The sequence below is a fragment of the Leuresthes tenuis genome, unplaced genomic scaffold (genome assembly GCF_036924035.1).
Source record: "Leuresthes tenuis unplaced genomic scaffold, fLeuTen1.0.hap1 SCAF_12, whole genome shotgun sequence".
Classification (NCBI taxonomy): domain Eukaryota; kingdom Metazoa; phylum Chordata; class Actinopteri; order Atheriniformes; family Atherinopsidae; genus Leuresthes; species Leuresthes tenuis.
Window position 1 is genome coordinate 17,582,100 of NW_027325366.1, and position 21,002 is coordinate 17,603,101.

At 39.1% G+C, this 21,002-nt stretch overlaps 2 protein-coding genes across 2 annotated transcripts in view; both read left to right on the forward strand.

Annotated features, from left to right (window-relative positions):
- coa5 (cytochrome C oxidase assembly factor 5) overlaps positions 1–659 on the forward strand; it is a 186,872-nt gene extending 186,213 nt beyond the window's left edge. The window contains exon 4 of the transcript XR_011917942.1: positions 649–659. The gene's annotated coding sequence lies outside the window, so the exon portion shown is untranslated. The remainder of the gene's footprint in view (positions 1–648) is intronic.
- Positions 1–14,569, forward strand: part of nck2a (NCK adaptor protein 2a) — a 49,503-nt gene extending 34,934 nt beyond the window's left edge. Inside the window, exons 3-4 of the mRNA XM_072396732.1 lie at positions 14,180–14,254; positions 14,357–14,569. Of these exons, the coding sequence (XP_072252833.1) occupies positions 14,180–14,254; positions 14,357–14,562 (281 nt within the window). The 3' untranslated portion in view covers positions 14,563–14,569. The remainder of the gene's footprint in view (positions 1–14,179; positions 14,255–14,356) is intronic.
- Positions 14,570–21,002: the final 6,433 nt, after the last annotated feature.

Genomic DNA, 21,002 nt, shown 5'->3' on the forward strand with positions numbered 1-21,002 from the left:
TGTATTGAATAAAGTTTTTTTTTTCTTTTTATTCTTTTCTTTTCTATTCTATCTCACTCACAGTTATTGAATCTCCATCTGCTTCAGCCTGGATGGCATCAAGCTGCATGTGAGAGTGAAGACCGGGCGACCATCACCTTACACACATTAGGCCAAATACCATCTACAAGGATGCATTCACCTGGAACAGGATAGGAAGGTTATCACGGTGATTAGAACGCATTTAACTTCAGGTTTGTACTGCCTTTCCTCTAAATCTCCACATGATGGCAGTATTGAGCTTCCTGTGTTGCCATCTGACAGCCGCTTTCATTCTGAAACTGCGGGAGATTCATCTGAAGGGACAGTGAGACTGGAGATAGATTTGAACTATCAAGTGAATTACCTGCTTCTGCCAGTGTGATTCCCGTCAGATTGTATATAGTCTTTGGTTTTTGCAGAAACCCAACGAAAAAAAGATGAATTAAAAAGTGAAAGTTTGAATGCATATCATAGAAAAGTATATATCAGTCACTTCCCTTGAAATTCATTCTGGCACACATGGACTCATCAACGTAGAGTCAGCTATTCTTTCCCACTCTTGATTCGGTGTACAGTGTGCAGTTTTAATTCATATAAAAAACAAAAACATTGAATCCATTATAACTCTGAAATGACCTAATTATTGTCCATGCAAGCTGATAGTTAGTTTTTAATTGAAAATTTTATCCAAGAGACCTTTACTTCACAATGCCACAGTATTATATTAAGAGGAATTTGATTTAGTTTTTGATTCTCATCTCATCCATTCCACGACCGGTCAAATAAAGGGCAACTTGGAATAAGAGATGACCTCTGTTCGCTTTAGGAGTAAGAGTTGGCTGCATCATGTATTCCATCCTTGTTGTGTGAGTTATGCTTTGGGATGTCTTGAGGTCGAGGGTTCATTTGTGAGCCGTGCTGTCAACACAGCTCATAAATATAATACAGCTCATAAGCGTCTGTTTTGTTGTTTCTTTTAGTTTAACCCCTCAGAGTCATACTGTTTCTTATTAGAAATGCATGGAAGCAAACCTACCAAGCCCCTCTCTACCATTTGGTTTAGGTACGCAATGCTAAAAGTAGCTTTTTTCAGATATTGATAGTTTGCTATTAAGAGACGTCTCAGCGATTTGTTAAAAACAATGAAGCTCAATGATAGTAGTGAAAATAATGAAAATACAGGCAAACAGATATTTCTTTAGGTTTTTTTTTTCAGTGGAAAAGGCTTAAGTTGAAAACACCTTAAGTGCATCTACAGAGGTTGAGAAAACTGTTTTACTGTCACCTAAATTCTGAGGGATTTTACTCATGGCATGACTCAAAAAAAAGAAGAAAGAATCACATATCCAGTAAGTTACAGCTAAGTGTGGGGGTCTGGAACACACCTGCTGATAACCCCAGAGCACCATCGAGAGGATCTTTATGCCAGTGTGGAGCACAGCAGTAAGAACAGCCAATATACTAAAGCCTCTCATTGCTTCTAATGGGCTTGTTTGCCAGTGAACGTGTACGTGATGGAGAAATCCGCTCGATGTTTTTGAATAAAGAAGGGCTCTGTGAATGTGCCTTGTTGAGTAAAGTGCTTTCAGTAGTCAACAAGACCAGAAAAGTGCAACAGTATACAGATGCCGTTCTATGACCGTTTATGCCCTTCTCTGCCATTTTTGCGAGTCCTTTGAGAATAAGCAAAATTTTAGTGCCTGTTGAATACAAACTACTGAGAAACAAGCGAGAGAAAGTACCAGAAAATAAAACGACTCACAAAACAAGTATTTCTTTATGATACTACACAGACCTCAGAATATGGCGTGCTTATCAAAGACCAAATGCCTTGACTGTATTGGACGAGCCTTTATTTTGCCCCAAGAGCCCACCAAAAAAAGCATAAACTCATCCGAGCAAAACATCCACTAAGACTACACCTTTTCTCTTATCAGAAAAGCAGAAAAAATGTTTGTCCCCCCCGGCATGAGGCTGGCAATGAAATGATAAGTCCCACAGAGGAGGGTTGGATCGGCAAAAAAAGGCAACGTTTAAACTTGGATGAGTAAAAGCCTGCAGTGCAGTGAGTGTCGTGGCGTTGCAAACGCCCAAGAGTTGGGTAATGTACACTTTTGGATGTCACAGGTTGGAGGAGATGAAAATTATGACTGACCCAACAACCCCTCACTAGAAGTGAGTGACTCAAAGTGAACAGAGCAAGGACAGGAAGAAAGAAAGTCAGTGGCCAAATATGCGAGATGCCACAATGAAACTGGCCTTGAGGGAGGACACTTATACCTTGACAAACTGTGAGGCTTTTCAGAAAATGATAAGTATTTGATATATCTAAAAGAATAGTTCCGTTTTACTTTTCTTTTAAGCATGAAAAACAGTAGCGCTCTCACATCTATATTGCAAGCATGTTGCTGAAAGACCACAAGCCGAAGCAACAGCTTTAAGAAGTCATTTGCCCCTGCTGTTATTGGCCTTTCGAATATCCTGATTACGACAAACCTATTATTTTTGTGTGGATTGTGTGCGCACGTGCAACTGGCTCTGCAAGCATTCACCTTATCGCAGATGACAAAGATTTATTTGTCTGAAAAAAAGTGTCACACGCCACGCCTTTAACTCATTCGAAAAAAAGATCCCATGAATAGAAACTACAAAAGGCATAACAGGAGTTTTTTTGTACCATAAAAAGTCGTCCATAAAAGAGATCTCAACAACCACAAACCACAGTCAGTCTGATAAAATCACAACTTTTAGAGAGAGATACCACATAAACCATTGATAGTACTTGTCGGCCATGGATAATGCACAATTAAAACTTTCAAAGTGTAAGTTGGAAAAAAGTATGCAAACCCCAAGGCTATTGACACCAAGAGTTAGCAAACCTGGGATCCGATCAATAACACAAGATTGAAGTTTTAGAGCTGCTTTGACTCGTACAAAAACAAGCTTATTGAATTTGCCGTTCAAAAGACACGAATGCTGCGAACCACGCCTCACCCTCCTGGAGGACTGTAATGGATTACCAAGTAAACAGCTCCTCATCAGTCCACTACTGGACAAACTCTTTAATAAATCTAGTGACTACTCTTTGTATGAGGAGCTGAGATAAAGAAGAAGCAAAGTGAAGGATGCTCAGTCAAGAAAAAAACTAAACTCTCGAACCCCTGTTCACACGGATCTCATTTAAAAATGACATTGTTCAGGGAGCACAGTGCACACAGCAAGACGCTATGGAGTATCATTCAAATTTTTGTTGTAAAGGTAGAAGATATATGAACACAAAAGGATTAAGAAAACAGTCAAAGGGATTATTCTTTCAACATGAGGCTGCTTTTCTCTCTCTTGGTCTGAAGAGATTATTATCAGCAAGGTGACTGTAGAATACTTATTTATATTCATAAACAGGAAAACAGGAAAAAGGGTGCAGGGGTTTATTGAATCGTGTGCAAACATGGATTGAAATACAAGTACATGAGTCGAAAATAGCTTGTATAATTCTAATGAGTTCGGAAGTCAATATTTGGTATGAGAAGAAAAATACTACACTCTCCCTGTCAAACATGTCATGCAGATGGAACTAAAGAAATGGGGACAAAACGTGTCATCGTGACAGGCTGCAAGTGACAAAGATACAATTTAAATATGCCTTTCATATGCTAGAATGTACGGTGGCCGACAAGGGTCACACGGACGGAAACTGCTCAATACGTCTCAGCTCAAGAAAACAGCTTCAAGTAGAGAAACGATGCAAAATCACTAACTCAAACACAAGTCTAGACGAGATACAAAACGAGGAAAGTGCTGCAAATGAAAGAAAAGTGCTGCAAAAAGCAGACGCATGCATCATCATCAAACGTGCTGCAAATAGAGAAATGATCTGCAAACGAAAAACGATCATGCTCCAAACCTGCAGGGGGCTCTCAGTGCAATATGTTGGTTTCCTTGGATAGGAAACCAGCTAGGATATTGTTTCTGAATTGGTTCTACATGAATCAGTTGGATTATTTTGAAATTAATTAATTGAATTTCATTGGATTATGATTACAATTAATTTAATTTGATTAGGCTTGAATTGGACTATATTATTTAAGTGCCTTGAGATGACAATTGTTGTAATTTGGTGCTATATAAATAAAACTTGAATTGAATTGAATTGAATTGAATTGAATTGAACAGCTCAATAGAAAGACAGGGATGGAGAGAGACAGAACAGCTGACTGAACCACAAAAGTGCATGAAAATACAGCGGGAACAGTGACTTTTACTTGATGTATAGATATATATATAAATTATGTTTATATCTCTGCACAACGCTGCACATTTACATGTAGATTATCCTGCTTAGTAAGACAAGATGATTAGAGATTGATATAAAACACCTGTTTTAATAGTACATCAAAAGGCCTTCTTATCACAGTCTCCCATACCTTTTGCAGATGTACTATCCATTCTATGGATTTGTACATACAGCTTCCCCTGCCTTCTGCTGTGCATGTGGCAAAAAGATAACTTTTTTAAAGGATGTCAAGAAAGAGACGCCTGCCACTCATGCACAAGTTGGTGTTGCACAACCTCGCACCAGTGCAGGTAGAACAGATTCATGATTTTGTAACATAAAATGCTTGAAATGTTCAGATTGTGTTCTTGTATATACAAAATCACTTCTCTGGTTCAGTAACTGGCATTTAAAGTGTACTAAAATGTCCTGCAGAAAGTAATTTTATATGAACATAATTGAATGTAAACTCAATAAGAGCATTGATTTTTTTCTTTTTTCCAGAGGGAAACCCAACCATAGCCCTTTTAAGTTTAGGGCAGTTAAAGAAAGGGAGAGAAGGTCTTTCTTTTCAAAGAAACGTCAGGCCTCTCAGAGTGAAAAGAAACAGAAACCAGTGAAGGTATGAACAGTTGTTAACATTACATAGGTTGTTGCATAGTTTGTTGAGATTTAGCTGTCAGTGCAGACCTCATATCGATTTGTAATGTTGTATCAATTAAATGAATCTCTTCAAAAGATTGTTACATTCTGCATAAACCAGCTAATGAAGCATTGATCTCAATCAGGTGTGTTGGAGCAGGGAAATATCTAAAACCTGCAGGACAACGGCCCTTGAGGACCGGAGTTTGACATCCCTGCATTATATTTACTATGTTATTATTTATTTTCCAGATTTACGTTGGAGTTATGAGGTTGGCAGGTGACTCCCTAAAACCTGTAAGAGAGAAGTCGCTCCCTCTTGACATTCAGCCTCACTGGTCATCAGAGCAGCTATTGGCTTTTGCTGTTAAAAAACACACAGGTTTTTTCCAGGACATGCAGGATGTTGTCCATGTTTTGTTGTACCCTGATGGCAGACAAGTGATAAACATCCCAGCAACAGATGACCCTTTCACTGTCCAGAAGTACAAGGATGCACTAGGGAAGGCCTACCAGAAGATTATACATTATACATTTGCAAAGCAGAGAATTTTGAATTGTAATTCCATTTGTGAGTGTTCCATTTCATATTTCATTCATGGTTTGATTTTCAGAGTCTTTCCACCTATATCTTATCTGTGCAAGATACATTCTGTCAATTACTCCAAACTGTTTGTAATTTTTGTTAAAATGCATTTTTCAAAGGTGGACAGATTACAGTGTTGTCCATGTGAACGTGCCATCTGTGGAAAGTGCATACATGTTAAAGCGATAGTTCAACATTGAACTATCCCTTTAAGTTAGAAAATTGCATGTAATATAATTTGTTATATATGTGTTTATGTTATGTTTTGTATGCAGGTCTGGGACATTCCAGATAACGCGAGCACCCTAAGAATGGAGAAAGTTTTGCAGGGGTAAAAATTGCAATTTTTTTTGCTTTTTCTTTCTTTATAAACAAAACAAGTAATCATTAGTGGAGCAGAGATTTTCATGCATTATTTATTATTCTTAGACCCTCCAGATGGCAACAACCAGAATCTCATCAAGTACCAGTAAATAATTTTGGAAATGTATTTAGTCATCCTAAGTCCTTTGTATCAATCCTTTATGATGTACATTAGTTCTAAGCAGGTAACAATTCTATGTGATTAACTGATTAACTTTAACTAAAATTTGATATTTTTAATTAGGATGGACAGCAATCAACTGCACAAGAACAGAATCTGACTACCTGCTATAGGTAAACTGGTGGACAGTTGCAACCTTAACATGTTTGGTTAGTGTGTAAATATGTGTCTAATGAAGAAAATAATAAATAGTTAAAAAAGGAAGGAACATTTAGCCTATTCCCTGCAATGCCTTTATATTTTATTAAAAACAGTTAACTGTGCATTTTATAGTTGAGTCTACAAACTTTTTTCTTGCACCAACGTGTATGCACCTACAGTTGTTGACAGTGAGTCTGATGCAGATGACCACACAGACTATCCTGCAGTGGAAAGGTATGATGTATTACCAGTTAGTACCTCAGTGTTATTTTTGGCTCCATTATTGGAAATCATGTACACTGATATTCTCTTACAGTCCACAGGGTTTGAGCTTGAGTGCTGAAAACATTGTTTCAGAACTGGCCTTCAAGGGTACCAATACATCATACAGCAGGTTCAACATCAACAGGGCAAATGTATGGGATGGAGCACTCAGAGGCTTTAAGCAACCATCGTATGAAATCTTATGTACCCATCACATTGGTTAAATTCACTGTTGAGGGGCGAGCAGAAGATGCAGTGGACACTGGTGGTCCTAAACTGGAGTTCTGATGGACTGCCGTAGATCAAGGAGAATCTTTGATGGTCCAGAAGACAGGAAATTTCTCACGTTTGACTGTTCAGGTAAACAGTTTATTGTTTCAGACTACTAAGTACATTGTATTTCTGAAAATAATTTTGGAATTCATTCTGGAAATTCAACATCTGATTTTAGCTCTGCAGCTGGATTCAGTGAAATGAACTCTGTTAGGCATTTTCATGTGGATTTGAAACCGATTTTAATAGTGGCACTAATGGATGGTAAAATATCAACAGCTGCCAGAGATGATGAATATTTTCGTTACATCAATAGTCCACGGTGGTCCAGGCCCTCGATCTTTATCAGAAATGCTTTACAACCACCTCACGGGAAAATCAAACGTTGATGCTGAAGCAAGGATTGAGGACATCACAGATGATACCATGAGAGCTTCTTTGCTTGTCTATAGTTTATCTCAACCCCCGAAACAAACTTTTTGAGTAATTGGGCCCTTTTTTAAACCAAATATCTGCTCTCAGGTATTTTTTCCATCTTTTTTTTAAACATGAATAGTAAATACTTGTAATCAACACTGGATGAACTGCATGCAGTGATCGACAAACATTCAATTCTGTTGCAGACTGCTGGTTGTCTTCAGTACCCAAGTGTTGTGGTGGACAAGAAGACTATCATTAAGGACTTCATGCAGTTGTACTTCATGTACCACAACCATTTCTCAATACAAACGTAATGTGCTTTGTTTTCACATATTCATTGATTAAAATGTTTAAGACTTTTACATAAAGTTAATTGTATTAAGTAATTAGTGTGCTTAAAGCGATAGTTCAACATTTTGGCAAATTGACCTATTGCTATTACAGGCACTGATAATAGAAGGTAATGCACCTGTTCATATATGACTATAGGGATTATAGCATTAGGCCAATTTACAAAACTGTTGAAATACCCCTTTAATGTTGCCAGTCTTCTCTGATACTGCTATTTTTCTTACCATTTAGAGTGTTTTTTCCCTCTGAATATTTTGTAGGTTCAAGGATGTGCTTTGAACACTTAATGTGAGTCATGCTTTGGAGTAGCATGCATCCACATTCAAGGCGTTTATGTGCTCAAGTGTGGGACAGCTGACATCCACAACATTGGATAATCTTTTTGAGGTTCAACTCGGTGAACAAGGCACTACAAGACATCAAGAGGAAACCAGAGTACCAGCATTCTGGAGAGACTATCTCCTCGATACAGAAGGTTTATTAAAACAGAATGTCATACAATTGTTCCCATTTCCCTCATCTTTTATGAATGACAGGTTTAATAAAACACATTTTAACTTTTTTCCATATAAAAAAGGACTTTCCCTGGCTGACATCCTGATGTTCGCCACAGGACTCAGTTCTCTGCCCCCATCTGGGATTAACCCAAGACCAAAGCTGGTGTTTCAAAGGAAGTCTCGCTTCCCCTGCAGCAGAACCTGTGCAAACACAATGGAAATTCCACTGTCAATGACTTATGAAGAGTTTGCAAAGGACATGGACTTAGGAATCGAAAACTCACCTGGTTTTGGACTTTTTTTTTTATTATTGTATAACAAACTGTTAGGTTGACCTTTAGTGTCTAAAGTTCAACAGTTATTACCTGTATCTTCAGTTCTGTTACAAATCAGCCATGTTCTTCAATGTCACATGAAGTTCCACACAGGTCTCCCAGGTCATTGGCTGCGTTACACCACTTTGCCTGTGGAGAGTGTCATCTGATGCTGATCCTGACAAACAGTGGGATAAAGGCAGAGATTGAATTTTATTAGAATTATCACACTTTGCCTCTGATGGACAGTGGAGGTCCTTTAACATCAGAACCTGCATAAATGCCAATTTTCTACCCATATGGCAGTGAAACTCACTATCTGCACCTCAATGACACACAGCTCAAGATTGGGTTAGCTTGCACTGTAACTTTATTACACAACACAAGCTGTTAAAAGTCAAATATAATGCATTTTACATAAAGATGTGGTGTGAACTACATCAATGTTATTAACAAACTGGATATGAGTCCACTTACTGTTGTCTGCATATTCTGCCGCCAAAAATTGCACATTAGAGCCACATGAGCTACAGAACATGTAAATTGTTCAAAGATCTTGTCCACAGTAAGGGCAAAACATAGCCTGGAAAAAAGAAGATAGATAGAAAACTAAAAATGAGAAACATGATAGCCTAAGTAACATTATTGAGGTATTGAGTATTAGCCTAATACTCTTCACTATCTCTTGACACACAATGGAGATAATTCATAACTGCTTACAAGTTAACTTCTGCCATTAACAAGCATACTGTAACACGTAATGTGCACCGTCGTATGGTATGGGAGACTGTGATAAGAAGGCCTTTTGATGTACTATTAAAACAGGTGTTTTATATTGATCTCTAATCATCTTGTCTTACTAAGCAGGCTAATCTACATTTAAATGTGCAGCGTTGTACAGTGATATAAACATAATATATATATATATCTATACATCAAGTAAAAGTAAGGTGACCAGATTTGTGAGTCAAAATGGGTCAGAATTCGTATTTGTAATTTTAGTTTTGCAAACTTGTAACTTCAGGGTTGCACATAAAGGTGGGAAATTTGTGTGTCTGTCAGGTTTAAGTTTTACACATGCACAAAATATTTTTACAACTTCAAAATCTTTCTGACCCTTATTTGATCCCATAGAGTGCTTTAAGTTATAAAGCTCGAGTCTCTGTTTTAATAGCTCAAACTGTTACTGAGAAGATTTTAGTTTTTGAAGATGAGGGATCAAAGTGCTCAAAAGAATAAACTCTGCAGTTCAGCAACCGAACAGAAGAATGGAAGCAGCTCAGAAATGAGGCTGAAGCTGTGGTGGTTCAGGCAGTTCCAGAGCAGCTTCTGGAAGCAGAGGGAGGGGGTTCAACTCCTGTGGAGGTTGTTCAGTTCAGAGTAGGCTGGGATTTTTGAAGCCAGTACCAGACACCAATGCACACCCCAAGGTTTCCAAGTTCATGCTCAAACAACTTTGGGCTGTTTTAGACAGTGCAAGGGAAGGATTTATATCATTTTAAGTAGCTGTTTAACTGTTGTTGCTGAGTCATGTATGTATAATAGATGGATGTCTAATTGATGTGTTTGATAGAGACAATCTTCATCTGTCTGTTTAAGGGGTCACCATAGCAGATCATTAGTCTCTATCTCTTCGTCTTCTCTTCATTTATCATGCTAATCACCCTCATGGTCTCCCTTAAAACGACCATTAATCTCTTCTGTTGTGTCTCTCTTTGACAAGCTCAATCCAGCCTCTCTCATTTAGTCCTGATACGGGTAGCTGTTACTCCTATGCTGTGGTACTCACTCCTAAACCTGTATATACATGTTACTCCTAACACATTCCCTCCAACCAGTGCAATTCCTGCTTTTTTTTTGTCATTAGCACCTGGCAGAATACTTGATACTTTCTGCTCTCACTATTGTCTTGTGAACCTCCTGCAGGTACCTGTCTGTCACAAATCACTGCTGCCTGCACTCTGTCTCTCACCTCTCCTCCAAAGCTCCCATTGCTTCGGACGGTTGATCCCCAGTTGTGCCCCCTGCTAACTTTCGCTCCTTTCTAGGAACTCCTAAAAATGCTCTCGACCCCTGCTGAAAGTCAGAATGCCATCTGTAATGACTGTCACACCTATTGCTCACTTCACCGCTGTCTCCTAACGTTATTCCAACTTTCTTGTTCAGTACCAAAGCACCTCTTTCAGCATTCAGGTATGAATGCTTTTTTCAAGCCCTCAAAGACACAGCTGAGCTCCCTCTGGCCTTCGGTACACTTCTGAATCAGGACCTTTAATGCAAGTATTTGAGATGGTGTGATATGAAGACACAACAAATATAATTAAGCACACAGTCTGATAAAGACATACCAGAGAAACCACAAGTCAAGTAGCGGAAAACAAACTAAACGGCGAAGCTATAATGAACTAGCCTTCCAAAGGAGGATGGCTTATTTTAGTTTTCTGACAGGACAAAGCAGGTAAAGCAGTGATGAAATTGTGGTAGAAAGCCAGTGAATAGAGGCAGGACTCAAGGCACTGGTGCACTGCGACATGTTTTTAGTAGCAGCCACGCTGCAAAGATTCAGAAAATCTGTCCACAATGTAAATACTGGATAGATTCGACACTATATCATCTTATTCATCTTATTCACTCCACTTTGCTTTTGTGTCTGTGCCAGTCAAAGCTGCTGGTGAGTGCCCTTAACAGAAATGTATATCTGAAAGTAGGATGTCTGCTTTTTCCTTTCGTCACTTCTTTCATGACCCCTCTCCATTCATTACTTCCCTTCAACACCACTGACAGAACATCTTTCGTCTTTATAGAATCAACTGCATTCTCTCTGAATAAAGATGGTGCAGTAAGCGAATGTCAACAGGAGTGGCACTAACACCTCTCAAATTACCTGCTGCCGCACAGCTTCAGTGAATAATGAAAAAACAGATGAGTAGAAAGCCATTACATCAGGAAGAGGATGACTGGCAGATTAAATTGTTTATGGGTGGAAATGCATGTCCTCAACATTTACAATGAACTGGGTTGTCAGAAAAGCAGAGACGTAGAGACAGTATGACAGCCCCTCTACTCTCCTATATTCATTTGTCCTCCTCATGCCTCTGCATCATTTTCAGTCCCTTTCACTGGCTTGTGACGGCAACACAAACCAACATGTTCCTTTCTACATCATACACTGATGGAAAAGCTTTTAACTTGCCTCCAACTCTACATTCATGCACTTCTCCTCTTGTTTCCAGGTAGCTCCTTTCTATAAAGATAAGGCCAGAAAAATTCCAGGTATGGTCTGTGCTGTCAAAGCATTTCCCTGTGTGTCAATGCAACTGATTCATTTCATTATCATCAAAAGAAATCCATAACTGGAGAACAGGGTGTGCATCGAAATGTCATCAAACCATCAAATATCTGGCAAAAGACAGCTTTGCCGTGACATTTCTAAGTGGTGTTGATGCTGCTGCTGCAAAGGCTGTATCGCTTTCTGCTTTTCTCAGAGCATTTATTACCAACAACGCAGAACATGAAACAGCCAGCACCACTTCGGCAATGAGAGGGAAGACAAAGTCGCGTTTAGGTAAAGTGAAATTTTCCCCCATTACTACCGGAGCTGAGTTCATGTGTTTCACCAATCAGCTTATAGTTAAATAGCTTAATTTAACTATAAGCTGATTGGTGATTTTTTGCTCTCTTCCACTCTAAGAGAGTAGCTACACCAAATATAAAGGCTGTATTTAGTTCCTGCAGTGCACACACAAAAAGAATGGATCTAAAAGCACCTAATATAGATGTAAACTCTACAAAGTCTTAAAAAAGTATTGCAAACATTGCAGTGATACTTCTCGCTTCTTTATTCCACTTAACATTGAGCATTTTTCATATATCCTATCTTCTATTTAGGTATATTCTCTTGTTTGTAAATAAGCTGAAGATGAAAGGAATTTTTCTTTTTCATTTAAGAGAAAATGTCTCACTTAATTCTCTTAGATAAAAACTGATTGGTTACGGCTGCTTTTTCTCAACTCTAGTAATGAATGTTCTAAAATCTGTTGTTTCATCTCAGTGCAGACTGTTCGATTTCTGACACTTCAGTGCTATCATAGAGGGCCAAGATGTCAGACAGAGTAAAACTATCACATGTCGCCAGGATGTTTGTAATTCATGGCTGTGCTTCTGGTATTAATTACTTGAAGAATCAGTTCAAAGCTATCTGCGTAGTCCGAAAAAATATTTCATTTCTATGAAAACTTATGCAGTTTTTTTTGGTGCTAACTAAAAAAACACCACCACAGACAGACCAAACCAGCTTTACATGCAAAGGAATCTAAAACAAAGTGCTGCACAGAACTGAATATCAAGAATTTAAAATAATAAAACAGATAAAAACATCAGACATTTCTAGAGAGATGACAGAAGATCAACTGCAATTCAACACAATAAGACCAATTAAAACAAATTAGAAGAAACAAAGAAACTAAGTCTTGCTGCGGTTGAAAGCCAAAGTTTTAAAAGTGGACAGTGACGGGGCCTCTCTAATGTGCATGGGCAGCTTATTCCATAGTTGGGGAGCAACAACAGAGAAGGCCCCGTCTCCTCTGAGCTTCCTCCTGCATCTCGATGCTTGCAGGAGCAGCTGCTCAGCCGGCCAGAGGGACCGAGAAGGTGAGCAGGGATGATGGAGCTCAGAGAGGTAAGGTGGGCCAAGGTCGTTAAAACATTTAAAAGCAAGCATAAAAATTTTAAAACGAAGTCTAAAATACACGGGCAGCCAGTGGAGTGAAGCAAGGACAGGAGTGATATGCAATCTTTTATGAAGCAGCTGCAGAGCAAGGACTGACTTTCCCCAACATAAAGTCCCTTACAGCAATCCAAACGGGATGAAATGAACGCATGGATCACTGTTTCGAATTGCTGCCTGGAAAGAAAAGATTTCACTTTTGCCAACCACCTTAAAAGCAGGAAAAGTCAGACGTTTCGGAAAAGATTTTGTTTGTGTTGGTCTTTCCTTGAGATTTTCCGACAACAATGATCCAGAAACGATCTCATTCACTTTAATGAGCTCTGAGTCGCGTTCTTCCTCTGATCAGCAGCAGAGGCTCGCGGCGGGGCTTCAGTTATAAAGCCTCCTCTCTGCTGGCGTCCTCACAAAGGCACAAATGTGCACACAAGCGAAACAGAAATGAACAGCCAAAATAAAGAGAAAAAAAACTTTTGCACGCTGTGGCTAAATGTTAGTACAGTCTGTCTGGATAGCAGGTGTGAAAGCTGTCTGGGACACGTGTCTCATCATTTGCTTTCATCCGTGTTTTCACTCTTTACACCCTTTGCTTTTCTCACTTCTTTTTACCATGAAAAAAAAAAAGAAAGTCTCCACAAATCTCGCACTTAGCCCCTGATGGATGTGACGGTACAGTTATTCAGTATAAAGGAGTGAAAGAAAGAGGTTGCTCCCCCTCCTTTATTCCACCTTGTTTAAATCATCTGGAAAACCTCTCTAATAAATAAATGCAGGAGGTATGAAAGAAGCCTTCTGGCTTGATGTGGACAAAGGCAGGTGTGAAGAGGCAAAAATGTGAAAAACAAACATGTCCGCCTTCTAACTCGCCCCTCAGATGCAGTCGTCCTCCTGGGATCAGTCTGAAGCAGGAGGACAACAAGCAGTTTGCTGCTCATCAGGTAAGAGGAGAAGAGGTGATCAACACAAGGAAAACAGTTCTTTTTTTACACATATGTGCAGTTATACTTTTCTTAAATGACATCTTATTGCCCAGTGAAAGCTGATCACGGGGACATTGTGTTCTGCACACATTTCTCTTGCAGAGATGGCTGAACCTAATTACATTTCTTTTGTGTTTTGTCTTTCAGTAACTGGAAATATGCGTGCTTCGTATGCGTCCGTGCTGCTCTGTTCTCTTCTGCTGTGCCTCCCGCCTCCCTCTGGTATGTCGGGCAGCAAAGACGAGGCACCAACAGAATTCTGTAATGACATCCGTGGTGTGAGACACACTCGCACCTCCTAAAATCTCTTCTCTTCTTCGACAGGAGCGGCGGAGAGTGAGAGGGAGAAGAGAAGCTTACCCTACTGGGGCCTGTGGTCGTCAGACTTTTTCGGATGGTTGGAAGAACTTCGAGCCCAGGCGGCTGAAAGTGGGATGCAGGACCTGGCTCGCACCTTCTGGGCTCACTTTCCCATCAGCAGGGAGCTGGGTTACGAAAGCCCCGAGGCCGACCCTCCACCTGAGGAGTGACGTGAGGGAGGCAGAGAAATAAAAAAGAAAAAAGGGCAGGTAGAAGCCACCTGCAATGATTGGTTAATCATTCATTAAAAAACATTAATAGACTGGTGACTATATTTTAGCACTTAACAGCTGGCTTATCTTTGCTTTCCACTTATCTTATTAAAACCCAATATGAAGAAAGTTGAAGTAAATGTTTCCTTTGCAAAAACTGGGCTTGCATACTTTAAAATAAAGACGTGATCAGTTGTTTCACGTGTATTTAACCATCTCCTGCTTGCTGTTTGGGCACGAGCTCTCGTAACAAATCCATTTGAACGTATTAATGATACATTGTGCATTTTATTTATCAATTCATTGTTACTTTATACTTAGATTAATATTACTTTGTAAGTACTTACCATGAATGCTTAGTCTACAACTCCAAATTACTACTGACTATTAAGTTTTAGTTTTCATTGATCCTTTTGCTGCAAAATATTTTCCTTTTTTGGGTTCATTAAAGTATTATTCAATTCAGCTCAAGCTGTTTCTCTTTAACATCATTTTGTGAGTTAATACACACTCATGTTTGCCTGTCAGCCCTGCAACACACTACTGGTCAGTAAAGCTTGCAGCACTTTGCAGTGTTGTCATTCCTTCTCAAAACGTGTAAAAGATGTTCTGGAATTCAGAATACAAAGAGATAAAAGCTTTCCAGTTGTAATTTTTTTCATTCCATTCTTCCGGCAATCATGTCCTAAGGTGTGCAAAAGAACGGAATTGTTGTTGTGACACTTTTTCTATCCAAATTCTTCACATGGTCTCTATTGGAGACAGGTCAGGGCTGCAGACAGCTCAGCTCAGCACAGGTACCCTTTCTTCCTCAGCCATGCCTTTTGTATTTGTGTGTGCAGAGTGTGGTTTTACTTCGTCTTGTTTCTTTCTTTCTTTCTTTTTTTTTTTTTTTTGTTGTTGCTGTTAATTGTCCCTTTGCTCTTTGGTCCCAAGCACCACAGCAACCATTATTTCCCCCTTAAAAAAACCTTGAATACTGATTACTCTGACCACAATCCCTGTTCCCACTGTGCGATGGTCCATCCCAAATGCCTCCGAGCCCTGTAGACAAGGTGGACATGATTCCTTTTTCCCACGGTAAAGTTTGTGGTTGTATTTGTGAATGTAACTCTGTGTTGTAGTGCTCGACAAAGGTTTTCCACAATAAGTGGTTTCTGTTGATCAATGGTGGTTCTTGATGCAGGGATCACAGGTGTCCAATTTAGGCTTGTGCCTTTTTCCTTTTACATATTGAAATTTAAGAGGTTTGTTTGAATTATATAATGATATTATGCACTGTAGAGGTAGAAAAATGCAAATCAATGTTTCTTCGAGGAACATTGGTTTCAAACAGAGCAAAGCACCAAACTGGAGATCTTCTGCCCATCTTCGCTTCTCTAGAACTCAAACCGCTCCAACCCAAATCATGTTCATTAGCATTCATTACCAACCCTAAATTGCTCAATCCCAGCTTTTTATAAAAGATTTCAGCTTGCCACCCCCCCATAACTTGTTTTTGAAATGGGGTTGTACAAACTTGAGGTACAAACATTTACTCATCTTTAGAATATCAAATATTTAGCAACGACTGTCTGTTTCTCCTGATTGCTGCTGGAATAGATGGTGTCAGAATGCCAATATCTTAAGAGCTCTCCAAGGCCTTCAGAGAAAAAAAGGTACCAGATACTAAAGAGTCTGGAAGGGCCGTGATAAGATGCCCAAATTATCTCAAATTTTTCCACTGCAATAAAAAAGATTTTACGAGTAGCTTAGAATAAAAGATTACCAATTGATCCCGGAATGCCCGCCACAGCAAATTCAGCACAAGCAGACTGTGATGAAAAGTCTTACCTGCGCAGCATCTGGAGGTACTTCTTGCAGTTTTGGGTGCAGAAAGTACATCTACAATGTGAAAGAGAGGGCAGAAATCTGAAAAAAAATAATAAATCTGACAAATAAAATAACATCAGCCAAAGGCAGTGGCCGTTAGATGGGCTTTGCAAGCACTGCAAAAGTCATTTTTGTTGATAACTAGAAAGTTTTTCAAAAAAGTAATTTCTTTTCACAAGTCTTCTTCATGTGAAATGTTACAATAAGGTTTTTTAGGAAATAATTTGTTCTCATTGAAAAGTGTGATCAGGAGTTGAGCTACTTGAACACCTTTTTTTGTTACTAATTCTAAAGTAGGTTTCGCTCTGTCCTTAGCATTGAAGGGAAAACAAATGACAGTTGGTACTGGCTGTTGGTCAAATGACCATTTTTGACATTGAATTTCACAATCATGCATCCACAGTTTGAAGTGACCCCTCTCTGCTGCCGTTGCTTCACAGGTGAACTCTGCGCCAAACCAAAGGGTGTTTTATGATAATGTGTGACCACTTACAGGCCAGAATACAGGCCACAAAAGGTTTGCAACAGGCATAATCAAAAATCCATGAACATCTTCCAAATCAAAGCATTGGTTAACAAGAAAACCTGTTCAAAGTAGTACATTTTCTTACATCTTTTGCTGTTTCAAACTGATTTTCCACTCTTCTTACAAAGATTAGATAATCATTTATATAGATTAAAAAATTGAACAGCCGTGAAGTACATTTAATCTTTGTGTTTTTGCGTCTAATCCTTCTGTTCTTTTGGAGGATTCTGATGTCGGTATCCTGCAAATGAGCGTTTGCATTTCTATGAGATCATTAAGTATTTGCTCAAAAGGGTCTTTGAGTTAAGAGATTTTGAGGTAATGTCTCCTCTGGCAGAGGAGGCATAGCTACTGAACCACGAAGAGACCTTTGGAGTGAAACATTAAAACTTGAAGTTTGGTTCAAATATGTACATCTTTCAGGGGGGAAAAAGGGGCTTTCACTGTATTTTGATTTTCACTTTGGCATTTCTTTGAGAGGGGAGTTTGTTGTGAGCTTTGAGGGACTTATGGGATGTTTGAGTGCCAAAGTGTCTGCCTCGGGTCACAACACACGGACTGACAAGTCAAGTGTGAGGAGAGGTGGGGGGGTGGTGGGGAGATGGAAACGCAGACAAGGATGGCAAAAGTGGAGGAGCAACAGGAGGAAATTGTGTTCTGGGGCAGAGTGCAATGCATTTTTCTAATCCTTTGATGTTCTGATTTCTAATTTCCGGGACACCAAGCAAACACATGGGCATGGAATACATGAGAAGATTTCCTTTCTGCTTCAACTTGGTTCAGGAATTCTCTGATGTGGAGATGCTCATTTCATGGGTTTGTGGGGAAGTTTCTAACCTTGAAATGGAGTCATTGTGCAGAGATATCCAAATGCTTTGCTGTTTTGTTTTGTCTTTTTTCAAACCGTGCAACACCTTTTGCATAGGCAGCTGAATGCCGTTCAAAGGCTTTGAAAATCGCCTTTCTCTCTCAGCCCTCCATGTTGTTAATCTCACTCTTATTCTCTCTTGCTCTTGCCTTATATGTGATTGAGAATCAGAAGTGGCATCATGAGTGGAGTGTGAGTGATTAGCATGTGTCTGTATCAAAAATATCTTTCTCGGCTTTCAAACATAAGACTGTTAAGCCTAGTTTCAGGAAATCTGTAGGTGGCTTTTGGATAAGAACAAACATATGAATTTGTCATTATTTGAAATATGCAGACAAGGACAACTTGTGACAGGACTCACTGTAACAAGAAATCGGCTTCCGAGAATTGTAAGGATTCACACACATGCCGGTGCTGAGAGTGTGAGCTGAATTTTAAAATGAATTAAACTTTTCTGTCTGCAATCAACGTGAATGTGCAGCTGAACGCTTTTCATGTGTCAGCTGCTGGAGTGACTTCTGGAGATGGCGTTGGGGTCACTTCTGGTGGAGGCTGAGTGTTGAAATGAGGAAGAATTTCTAAACATATTCATCCTCACACTTTTCTTCCTTGTATTTTTTTTTTTACCTCATGTGTTTTTTCCCCCCCATCTGTCTTTTGTGCAGTCGCCTCGGCTGCTTCTCCCTTAATCCCCACCGTGAAAGTGGGGACATAGTCAGCCAGCTGCGGTTTTCCTGCATTCCAGTTCGACCCATGAGACCCAAAGAGATCGTCTGTAGTTCCAAACCAAACATCCCTGCTTTCTCTCACATAATACTGCAAATCAAACCGAGTAGAATAAGAATTTCTGATTCAAAACAATTAATTGTCCAATCTGGTGACAAATATGGTTGCACAGGTCAGTGATTTAGTTTATTTTGATGATTCTTTTTTATTTTTGATAGCTACTCAAACTTATTTTACCATGTCTCCGACTTTTGAAAAATTTGATTTCAGTTTTTACTCTTCTGTATTTGTCAAGTCCATCTACTGCTGCAACATTGCAGATTTGCCCACTGAGAGGCTTATGAATGATTCTCCCTCCCCACTCCAAATGAAAAGTTCTTTTTAACACACTCCACAGCTTGTAAATACAGACTTACTCTGGTTCGACCCGGCCGTATTTACAGAATGTGAACACGACAACATTATGTACTCCCGCTTGCTCTCGGCCTGTCGTTTGTCTGCACAGTCCCTCAATTCTAATTTCAAAGTGTTTCTACGCTCAAAGTGTAAGATCAGCCTCTCAAATCATTCCTCAGTCCATTTCTAATACTTACAGCCAAAAGTTAAATATATTGATCCAATGAATGACTCATTTGTTTACTTTCATAAATGCACCACAAAACAGGAGTCAGCTTTTGTGGCACAATACCAGCTTGTTAATTCGCAGATCTTGCATTCAGTGACGTGATCCGTTTACTCCTAGTAAGGTCTATTTTCCTGTCTCCCATCGTTTTTCTCAGTCTCTTCTCTTCTCTGTTAGATTTGGCCATTTTTGGTCAAACAAAACCAATTCTAACCAGCAACAGTGAAATGAAATGGGGTTAAAGGGAGAACATTTCCAGGAAGATGGTGCTTCCATCTCTGAATATATCACAGTTCTCTAACATAGAGTCTAACATCAGCTACTGGGCATGTCAGATCAGTATTGGCAGTGGAGACTTATCAAAGATATATACATTTTTAATTGAGGTTGTGTTAAGTTCTTGTGAATAGTATCTTATTTGCAGTAAACGGCGAGGAGCAGTGTTTTCACTGCACCGACGTCTTCAAGTTAACTACCTTTTGTCAGATGATGCTGAGATACAAAATCTGGATTTTATTAGAGCAGAGCGACAGTCTAGAAATGCCTTAATGGACGGATTTTAAGTCTCAATTTTTGACTCGATTAGCCATGTGATGAAAAAAAAAAAATTAGGCTGTACTAATAAACTGTTCCGCTTTGCCGTTTTCACAAAAAGATGATAAATGATGTACAGAGAACCTAGGTCCACTTGAGTCTCGTTGAATGTATATACGTGAGAGTGATGTGATCCCTAACTGCATATTCTATGTGTGTTAGTCCAGTTTTGAGTAGTTTACGGTCAGACTGCAAGTTCAGTTTTGGTCATACTAACACAATCATCTTTTTCCCCTGGTATCACATAAATGTGCTGAGTGAAACCTGAACTAATCCAAAGCAGTGGTTTGACAGGAGCCAAGCTGTCTCTTCCAGGTGGGTTTGAATAGATATAAAACACTCCACTTTGAAATGTTCCCTTTCAAATGAGAACAAGAGGAGTTGTTCATTGGCAATATACAGTATGAATAGAATGAACTGAATTGGATTTCTGATTAATTCAAAACAGTTTTCAAGCGTAAAAAGACATATAAAGCTCTCAATGACCAACGATCATATCTTAAAGATCTCATTGTAAGATATGTTCCTAACAGAGCACTTCGCTCCCAAACTGCAGGTTTACTTGTTGTTCCCAGAGTTTCTAAAAGTAGAATGGGAGGCAGAGCCTTCAGTTATCAGGCCCCTCTCTTGTGGAATAAGCTGCCAGTAAATGTCCGGGAAGCAGACACCCTTTCCACTTTTAAGATTAGGCTTAAAACTTTCCTTTTTGATAGAGCTTATAGTTAGGGAAGGCTCAGGTGATCCTGAAACATCCCATAGTTAAGCTGCTATAGGCTTAGACTGCTGGGGGGCCTCATCTGTCACACCTTTCCTCACTTTGCTCTCTTTTTCAAGTTTCGGTGCAATCTGTTGGTTTCCTTAGCTAGGATATTGTTTTTGAATTGGCTCTATATGAATGAATTGGATTATTTTTACATTAATTCATTGGATTTCATTGGATTATGATTACAATGAATTGAATTCCAATTGGCTTGAATTGGACTATATTATTTAAGTGCCTTGAGGTGACATTTGTTGTAATTTGGCGCTATATAAATAAACTGAATTCAAGCGTCAACCTCTGCACAGAAAACATTCTAAACTATAAAATAGAATTTTAGATTGAATCATTTCACTTTCAAATATATATATATATATATATATATATATATATATATATATATATATATATGATATATGTCCCTTTTTTA